The sequence below is a fragment of the Brachyistius frenatus genome, unplaced genomic scaffold, assembly GCF_029030835.1.
Source record: "Brachyistius frenatus isolate BFR_SWC_R1_liver_20210118 unplaced genomic scaffold, ASM2903083v1 Contig_24, whole genome shotgun sequence".
Classification (NCBI taxonomy): domain Eukaryota; kingdom Metazoa; phylum Chordata; class Actinopteri; family Embiotocidae; genus Brachyistius; species Brachyistius frenatus.
The window spans coordinates 1809470-1819700 of NW_027210623.1; the positions used below are offsets into that span (position 1 = coordinate 1809470).

Sequence of the window (10231 nt, forward strand, 5' to 3'; positions counted from 1 at the left end):
TGTTCTCTCTTACAAACACTCAATGGGATTATATCAAATCACTCCAGGGCACAGAGAATGGAGGGGAACCAACATTTATTTGGGTTTGTGAGGTGACAGGACAACAGTTCAGCCTTCTGGATGAGGAGCTTTGTATGAAAACCTTTAACCTGTCCTCCCCTCTCAGCTCATTGTTGTCCTTCTTACATAACTATAGATTTCTTTGATTGTATTGTATTGATATTATATTCGAGCAACCTGAAGTGCCAGTTGTTCTGAAACAAAGAAACAAATGATTTGGGACATTCAGTCAGCCATAAGAGGATTCACTTCATCTGAGATTCATTAATTTATTTAATACTTGAAACCACTTAAAGCATCATGACAAGCATCACACGACGGATGCATTAATGAAAGCAAGACAGCGAAGGAATACATCAAAAGATATTGAGATGATTAAAGTTAACATAATGTTGAATTCAGACTTGAATTTCTGCATATTAGGATTTATAAAGCTAATATTGTTTAAAATAAAACAATCCACACCTCACAGGATGCAGCATAATTTCAAATTAAATTTTCACAGTTCTGTTTTCTCCTGTTGGATTTGTTGTATCGTGCATGTCTACTCCTCATCAGGCTCCTCCCACACAAACTCTAAAGTGCAGTCCTGCAACTTGGAGGTGAAGACATTTTCGAAATATTTATTCTGCTCCTCTGTGAACATGGTTTTCCAATCTCCAATCTTACCTATATTATAGGAAGGAAAGAGAGGTGCATAGGAAGTTATGATATTTAATTTAAGGCAAAATAAATTATTTTAAACAGTTCAAGTAGCCATATAGAAGCATTTAAAAAAAAAAATCCTTTTTGTTCTACTCACCTGATCACGATCTTAAATATAGGGCGCTTGAGCCCTTTGTTTACAGACATAATGGATGTAAACAAGCCTTTGGAACACATTCATACAAAGATGGTTTTTCACTGCAGAGTTACATGAGAAGAGTGAAGCTGCTGGTTTCCATATTAAAATAGTGGTACCTATAATTTGTTTTGTTACATGAATTGTTTAAAGTTCATTTCCATTTAAATCAAATTGAATCAGTGTTTACCTGTTACAGTGTCTTCACAGGTTGCAATATTACCTTAATGTTGACAAGAACTGTGAGCAGTTCAACCCAAACAAACTGATTATTTTTCTTCTCTGATTGTTTCAGCTGAAGGAAGACATAACCTGTATTTCATAAGACAACAATCAAAAGTGCTCTCTCAGATTCAAGTTGAGACTCCTTGAAAGGTGCTGAACCCCAGGTTGAGAACCACTGTAATATTAGTAGTAATAGACTTGTCTGTAATTTGTGGGTCAATAGCAAATTCCAGTTTTGTGGCCACTTTTTTTTTTTTACATTTGAATCACATGTTGAGACGCAGTGAATCAGTCAAGTACAATGTATGTTCCCACAGATCTCACCTTTTCTCATGAAGGAGCCCTTGCTATGATCCATTATGTCCTCAGGGATGAGTGTGTAGTTGATCATCTTGTTGTCTTTCATGCTGCTGAAGCTGCAGTGTTTCACACAACTGTTGACCTCATCATCCACCAGTGGACACTGAAGGAAAGAGCTCACCTTCTTTATGGTGCTATGTAGGTCCTGACAGAAAGAAGACAACAACAGTGACATAAAAATCAAACCAGAAATTAACTTTTCAGAAAATAAACCTTTTATGGTATCACTTCACTGGCTGTTGAATGAGAGCAGTGTGCAGCGGCTACTAAATAAATATAACCTCTGATGTGCAACTCATAGTTCAGTTTAAAGAAGTGATAACAGTGATGAATAAATTCTCCTTTACCAATGACATCTCTTCATAGGTGATGTGAAGCAGACTGTTAACCTTTGCAAAATGACTGGTCCAGCCTTTAATGTGGTCAAACCAGCAGCCAAAGTGCACTGAAACAAAAAGGTTTGACAAAATACAACACTTCTCATCACATTTGGGTTGCACAACGAATAAAAAAAATAAAATTATACATATATGTATATATATATCCTCATGCCAACTCACATGTGCCCTCCAGAAATCGATTTAAAAACTCCGTAAATGAGCCAGCCTCAGGGAGGAAGTTGGCCATTTTATGGAAGTGGTAAAAGGACACTACCACATCTTTAGGGTTTCTGCTCACATAGATGACCTGTGAGATGACAAAGAGCAGCACTGTGTGAATGTTTGTACTGAGACTTACTGTAAAGAGGCTGATATTGATATTTCAATCAAATTTAATTCAACTCAATTATATTTATATTGTGTCAAATCACAACACAAATCATCTCAGGGCACTTAAGATCCTGACAACATTATAGAGGAACCCACAAATTTTACAATTCCCACGAGTATATTTGGGAGTTTAAAAAAATCTGATAACATTTTACATTCCCTGAGCAATTTATTAGAAACACCTTCACAGTCTAGTTTATTCCAGTACAATAGATCTGCTCAGTGAGTGTATATCAGCCAAAAGTAATTTTTCCAGCATTTTTTGTAGTCAATGTCTAAACTATCTTTTGGATTTGTTTGATTAAAGAATCCTAACTAAGAAAGATGAAATGCAAACATTGAGATTTTACAGCATTAAGCTTTCTAAAATTTACAAACTATGTTCACCTCTAACCTAATTTGCAATCTTTATATTATTATGTCTTGTTACTTGTAGGCCAACCTATATAACAATACCAAGTATCCGCAATAAGTTCATATCGATCTATATAGGACTGGTCTCTATTCTGGGATCTGCAGCTCCATCTGCTGTTAGCAGAAAAAAAGTATGGCTTTAGTGTTTCTTTTTATTGGTAATTTAGAATCAAATTCAAGCGACGATTATAATCTCGCTTGGTCCGGACTGACTGTAAACAACAATCTGCATGCACGTTTTGTTGTTGAAAGCAGATCTAACGCCAGGTGGGGCCGATAGACATATATACATATATATACATATTTACATATATCTATGAGGCCGATTGTAAATACTGTAATGTGATTGGCGTTGGCACAGTACTGTTGTCAGCGTTTGGTCCTCCTTGGCAGATTTTAATATTGTTTTTAAACCAAGTGTATTATTTAAATAGGATAAAAGTGTAAATCTGCATTCGAAGAAGAAAAACTGAGATTAAATCGGTGGCCACCGGAAACAAACGGCTGGTAAAAAGGGGATTTAAAGTGGAGAATTTCTCAGGAAATATGTCTAACTGCTAGCTGGTCAAATAAGGCGGCCTTTTTTTGTTGTGTTTTGTTTATTGCTGCCGGCCGGCTAAATGGGGAAACTTCTTCATAGAAGAATACCAAACAGGAGAGCAGCAGGAATCGTCTGTAGGCCTGTTGGTAACATGGCTAAACTAACTGACAGCGCACACAAACATTAAGCTGGGGAGGTCAGGTATGTGCTCATCATCACTTCTATTAAACGGTGTAGGGATTTAAAAAAAATAGCTCACAATGTCGAATTGTAGTGATTTCCCACCCTAAAAACACCACTGAGTACTGAGAACAAGTCTGTCTGTGGTCCAAACAGGTCCATAAACGTTGAAGTCTAACCTTGGCCCTGGAGCCCTGGAGGGCAGGGCCCAGCAGGTGATGAGGCAGGTGTGTGGTGATGACCCGGGGTGTTGTGGATGAGGCCTCCAGCACGGCAGCTCTGTAGTATTGCTCCAACCAGGGAGCTCTGCTCCAGTTAGGTACAGTCTGGGACAAGTGTGGGTCCCCTCTGCTGGAAATGAGAGTCACAATTTCTTGCATCCATGTGGTGCCTGTTCAGAGAAATGAGAGAAACATCTGTGTCCTGACTCATTAAAATTCATTCATAAGAGTAGAAAAATATACTAAGCCATCAGGTAAATACTGAACACACACTGAATTAGATTTCAGAACTTCTGCAATGACTTCCTCAAAATGCCTGTGTGACTAGTTGAATTACGCTTGAAGACGCTGCAGATGCCGTGTGCCCTGATCAGTTCGTTCTCTCCTTACCTGACTTTGGATAAGATGCAATGAGGATATCTGAATCCTGAAACTGAAATTCAAGAGCAAGTTGCAAAGAATCCTGTGTGTGCAGGTGTCCAGGAAACGAAATGCCATGAAACAGCTCTGTGACATCCAACCTGGCCATATCCGATGCTGATGTTTTTGCTGCTCTTTGTCTCTCTTTTTTTAGCTGCCTCCTGACCAACTACTTTTCTTTTTGTAATTTTATCCTATATTTCTGCCCACATCTGCCTGTTTTTCATTGCAACCTCTTTCTGTCTCTGAGAGAACAACCAAGTGATAACCACACAGGCTTTATATGAACCAGAAAGAGGAAATGGAATTTGTCAACTGGTGGTCAGACAGTGGGAGTGTCTTGTAATACTTGCCAAAACTTCTGCTCAGATATTTATATGTACAGTGAAGGAAATAATTATTTGATCCCCTGCCGATTTTGTAAGTTTGCCCACTGACAAAGAAATGAACGGTCTATAATTGTAATGGAGGTTTATTTTAACAGTGAGAGACAGAATATTAAAAAAAAAAAAAAAAAATCCAGAAAATCACATCATATAAAAGTTATAAATTGATTTGCATTTGATTGTGTGAAATAAGTATTTGGTCCCGTAGCAGAACATCACTCAGTACTTGGTGGAGAAAGCTTTGTTGGCGAGCTCAGAGGTCAGACGTTTCTTGTAGCTGGTCACCAGGTTTTGGTCGACTCCTCTTTGCAGATCCTCCAAATCCTTAAGGTTTCCAGGCTGTCGCTTAGCAAGTGGAAGCTTCAGCTCCGTCCACAGATGTTCTCTGGGATTAAGGTCCGGAGACCGGCTCGGCCACTCCATGACCTGAATGTGCTTCTTCTTGAGCCACTCCTTTGTTGCCTCAGCCGTATGTTTTGGGTCATTGTGGTGCTGGAAGACCTGTCCACGACCCGTCTTCAGTGTCCCGGCTGAGGGAAGGACATTGACGCCCAAGATTTCACGGTACATGGCCCCATCTATCCATTTATACGAACCAGAAAGAAGAAATGGAATTTCGTCAACTGGGTTTTAGACAGTGGTGGTGTCTTGCAATACTTGACAAATATGGTGCACAGACATTTAAATGTAAACAGGACAGCCCAGATAATTTAGCCACATGTCTGTTGTTAAAAATCCAGACTGATGTGAAAACAAGAAGAACAACTATGATAGATGTACAACAGGCAGCTGTTCTTAATGCCTGCTCTTAAATTATGTCGTGTTGTTTTTTATAGTGGAACTTTCTGCAGCTTTAACTGCATGAGTGCTTTGGCTAAAATGGACTCTTTTATTTATTTATTAGGCCCCGAGCACCGATGGTGTGAAAGCCCTATTGTTATCCAAGGAATTATTTTTCTCGTTCCTTATTCTTCATACAAATGAATTGCCTTTTTGGAGGCTTTATCATACTTAAAAACTCATGAAAGTTGGCAATCATGTCTTTCCCAGCGAAAAATGTTGTATTTTAGTGGAGTCGTGAGTGGGCGTGGCCAAATGGCTCGCTAGCGCCCCCTACATAGATGCCCCGGCAGCTACATTTACGTACATGCACGAAATCTGGTGGACATACGTATCACACCCAGACGTACAAAAAAGTTACATTGCACCATTACGTCAACTCAACAGGAAGTCTGCCATTTTGAATTTAGTTGCCATTTTTGGTGATTCGCAAATGTTGTACTTTGCCAAACTCCTCTTACAGACTTTTGCGGACCAACTTGAAATTGAGTCAGTTCACTCTTTACATGTTTGGAACCAACCTTCTCCAAACATTACATGTATGATAATAGTCTCGCCCTGAAGACACTTGCATGGTAATATTCACTCATAGTCATAGCGCCCCTGGTGGCAGCAGGAAATGACACTTTTCATACTTTCACATGCTACGTCGAGCTGGTTGATCACATGAACCTGAAGTCGGATCAGAATAGCCTAAACATGTGGTTGATGATATATTGAGAATTTCATTTGACTTTGTTAAAGGGTGTCGCCATGGTGATTCGGCAAAGTTTGATGTCTCGCCGTGATACAGGAAGTTGATGTTTAAGGTTAAAGGATGCTTGAAACCTCACAAAACATGGCACATACATCTGGCGTGGTGAGACGATACATCTGATATGTGTTTTGCGAGCGGGCATGGCCAAATGGCTCACTAGCGTCCCCTAAACTGCAGCCCGGCACCTAGTTTCACCTAAATGCACCAACATTTTTGGATGTTTAGAACACTGAGATGTACAAAAAAGTCTCCTGGCAGCATGACCTCAACTAAACAGGAAGTCCGCCATTTTGAATTTAGTCACCATTTTTGGCGAATCGCACCTGTTGTATTTGAACAAGCTCCTCCTACAGACTTTGATGTACCAACCTGAAGTTTTCTCTGTCCTATCTTAACACCTGGAGATGAAAAGTTATCAAAGGAATTTGTTTTCGTCCAACAGTGTGCCCGTGGTGTGGCGGCCATTTTGAGCATCTCGCCATGAAACTACAAGTTGCTGTAACTTTTATGTACATATTCCAATCTTCCTCAAACGTTACATCCCTGATAAAAGTACGGCCTTGAATACACCTGTATGGTAATATTCGCTCATAGTCATAGCGCCATCTGCTGGCAACTGGAAATTAAATATTTCATACTTTCACATGCTTTACGAGCTGGTTGATCACATGAACCTAAAGTCAGGTCAGAATAGCCTTCAGACATTGATGATGATATATTGAGAAGTTCATGCGACTTTGTCAAAGGGCATCGCCGTAGCGATGCAGCAAAGTTTGATGATTCACCGTGACACAGGAAGTTGATGTTTAAGGTCAAAGGATGCTTGAAACCTCATGAAAAGTGGCACATACATCCGGCATGGTGAGACGATACACGTTGGGGAGCCAGCGGCCCCGAACCGCCGGCTTCCCAACGTGGACCGTGCGATGGCGCGCATACCACTGCTTGCAGTTTTCATTTTTTATTTATTATAGATCATCTTTCATTTAGTACCCCAAACCCTAATCCAGCTCTTTCTTTCCACTGTTTCGAGTTCAGAGACTGAACACATTTGGGGACACTTCTATCAGCTTTACCAGTCTCTCAGTGAGTCTCAGGGACATATTAGGAAATGGGTTAGATTAATGCACTGAGTAGTCACTGAAAAAATTGACAGACATGACTGTCAATGGTGTAAATGGTCAATGGTCAATGGTGTAACTCTTAGTTAAAATCTTTTTGCGTGTTGGTGTTTATGTGTCTACATCTGCGGGTTAAACAGCCTCCACGATTTCCTCTATTCATGGCCCCTATTAATACAATAAAATGTTTGTTTGACTTATATTGGCTTCTTTATGTAAAACTTTGTTGCTGTACGTGCCAGTTTTGTTTTGCCAAAAATGTATTTTACCTAAATAGGACTTGCATGGTTACATAAAGGTTAAAGCACCAGGAAGTCATGTTTTCAGCAGAACTGCAATAGCTGGGCTGCTCTGTAAAAATGTATGTCTGTCACTGACTGACTAATTGAGTGATTATAGTTTTGCAAGTGGTCGGCACAATGTCAAATTACTGAAGTTGCACAATTGGTAGGCCAAATGCCAGTTTCAAATGGAAAGTTCATCTTGGTTCGGGCCTGTCACAGTTTATTTGCCTGATCGCGATTTTATGAGCTGACTGTAATAATGTAGCATAATCTTCAGAATGGTTCCATTCATGTGTATAAAAACAGCTGGATTAAACTGTCTGAAATATTGTACTTCCATCAGTGTGTCCATGTTGTTTTCCACTTTTTGAGCTTGATAAGGTTTATAGGGTAGAGAGCTTTGCCCAACGGTTCAACTCCCTCCTCACCTCTAAAGCCAGGTACAATGACAGCATTACTGTTGCCAGCCTATTGAAATGAAAAGCGTTCCATCGTTTCATACATAGTCCAGCTGTATACTTTGGCCTAGTCTTGTTATAATAATAAAAGATCAAATGGCTACAAACAACTACATGTTATGTGAAATAGGTCCCTCCTAGTGACAAACCACCTGAATTAACACCTTCCTCTGCAGCTTCCTTTCTTTTATAAAATTGGTTCAGTTTTATGGTCTGCTGTTTTCCACTGCCTGGTTCGCACTACATCAACCTGGAGGCACTGGAGGCAGTTTTTTGTGTCAAAGTAGCTGTGATGAACTCACCATGCACTTCCTGCCTGGCAGTAAATTGCAGACAGACACAATTAGCATCTAGCTGTTGAGCGTCGTGGAGCATTTAACAGCTAAAGAGCTAGATATTTCCTTAAGATGTCAAGGTTTGTGAAACTGCTGTATGGAACACCGAACAATGAAGTCAACAGATTATTTTCAATTTAACTGTTACAAATATTTTGTCTGTTGCTAGGGAGGATTCGGTGGGCGGAAGTTAAAGTTAGCAAAACCAGTATTAGATCATATATTTTATCTCTGTCGGTCTCTGTTTGTTGATATTTGCACGTACACACCGACAGAAACTCAACCTGACCAGTATTTGTTCTGAACCTCACTTATACTCCTCAGTCTAATAGAGAAACAAATATAAATACTTTGGGTCTGTACATGCTGTACAACATTACAGTGCTTCAGGCAACAATTTTAGGATAATCAGTAAAAAAAAATATCACAACATGCATCGCAATCCGATCAAGTGTGCACGAGCAAGGAGAGAGCATGTATACATTGTCACTAAAGGTAGGTTTATTGTACATGAATAAAACAGCCGTTATGGAACAAGTGAAAGAGACAAATTGACTGCCGCCAGATTTTCATATTCAGGAATTATACCTGCTGATCCAAATTCTCCTGATGATGGTCAACACAGCAGTGTCAACAATCTAACCACATTGTGAGCAGAAATTTGATATAATTCATCATTATGATAAAACCTGCAGGCATGTTGGAAAGAGAATGTTGAACACAACGTGTATAGTCCATGTTTGTATTAAAAACACTGTGACTGTTTATATTTGGTGTTTATAATTTGTATGCAACCTGCATGATCTGTGGCATTATGTACAATTTAAATGTGTCTGAACAGAAAAAAAAAGTTTACAGAAATGAATTTTTTTGTTTGTTAAAAAAAAGTGAACCTTTAAACAACTTTTCCATGTGAAAAAAAACCTGTGTTTCACTGTGATTGTTACTTTTCAGGACCTGCACCTGAATAATGAGAGTGGTGTTTGATGGGTAAAGACATGTCATGTCAGTGAAGGACAAAGTACATGAGAGGTGTGTTAACTCTTTGCGTCTCCTGTTAGTACATTTTGATGTTATTTGATGCCTTGATAGCTTCTGGTAAAAAAAAAAAGAGGGTAAAGAGTGTGATCCACTGATAATAAAATCATCATATTTCTTGGTACTGTCCAAAGGATTTATGAAACGCAAATAGATGCATCATTTTAAAGCTTTTCTTTCTCAGTAATTACCCAATGAACTCACTCTCTTGTGATGTGGATAGTTTGTCATTGCAGACGTTCCTCTCTTTAGCCTTTTATAGCCATCTAACGATAAACAGCTGTTTATAACTAGGCAGGAACAAGAAGGAAAAAAGAAGCTCACCAATATCTTAGGTGTTTATTTTTCACTGCACTATTTTTTTTAAGCAATACTACCAATACCCCCACTGAAATTAAATATTTAGTCTTCTTCCTAGTCTTTTATGATAGTGCATTGAATATTTTGACTTTTGGGAGGTTGGCACAACGAAACAAAATAAATATGTCAATTTAGGTTCTGAGTTACTTGGGTTGGTTTCACAGAATATTCCAAACACCTCTCAGTATAACCCAGTACAGTTCAACTGCACCACAAATTACAGTCTCCAAAATGACCATTTAAATAAATGGACACCTCTGTTAATCAGATTGAATAACATCTGACTATCATAATCTTTAATAGAGGATTTATTGCTAGGTTGTTGTATTATACTTGATATTTCCCCTGTCAGTGTTTCTGATGTTATGGCTGATCGTTGTGTATGCGATAAATGTACACCCTTATTGTACGAGGTCTTCTCTTTCTATTCTTCAAGCTGGGAAGCCAATTCTCTGATTAATAATTAAGTTTCACGTCATGTGAGGAATTCTCTCCTATGAACAAGTGTTTAACTTTGTGTGAAACTCACTCATTATGTCTCACAGAGAAGATGGGTAATTTGTTTCAGATTGCTGTGCTCATTTTTGTTAGCAGTTCTGAAAAATATTTACAAACACATG

At 38.9% G+C, this 10231-nt stretch overlaps 1 protein-coding gene across 1 annotated transcript; it reads right to left on the minus strand.

Annotated features, from left to right (window-relative positions):
- Positions 1 to 435: 435 nt before the first annotated feature.
- sult5a1 (sulfotransferase family 5A, member 1) lies at positions 436 to 4266 on the minus strand. Its single transcript, XM_069697574.1, has 6 exons — positions 4003 to 4266; positions 3571 to 3782; positions 2047 to 2173; positions 1834 to 1931; positions 1451 to 1631; positions 436 to 729 (listed from the first exon to the last, which is right to left on the minus strand). Exons 1-6 carry the CDS (start codon positions 4139 to 4141, stop codon positions 605 to 607), a joined length of 882 nt encoding a protein of 293 aa, XP_069553675.1. The 5' UTR covers positions 4142 to 4266; the 3' UTR covers positions 436 to 604.
- Between the last annotated feature and the right edge of the window lie 5965 nt (positions 4267 to 10231).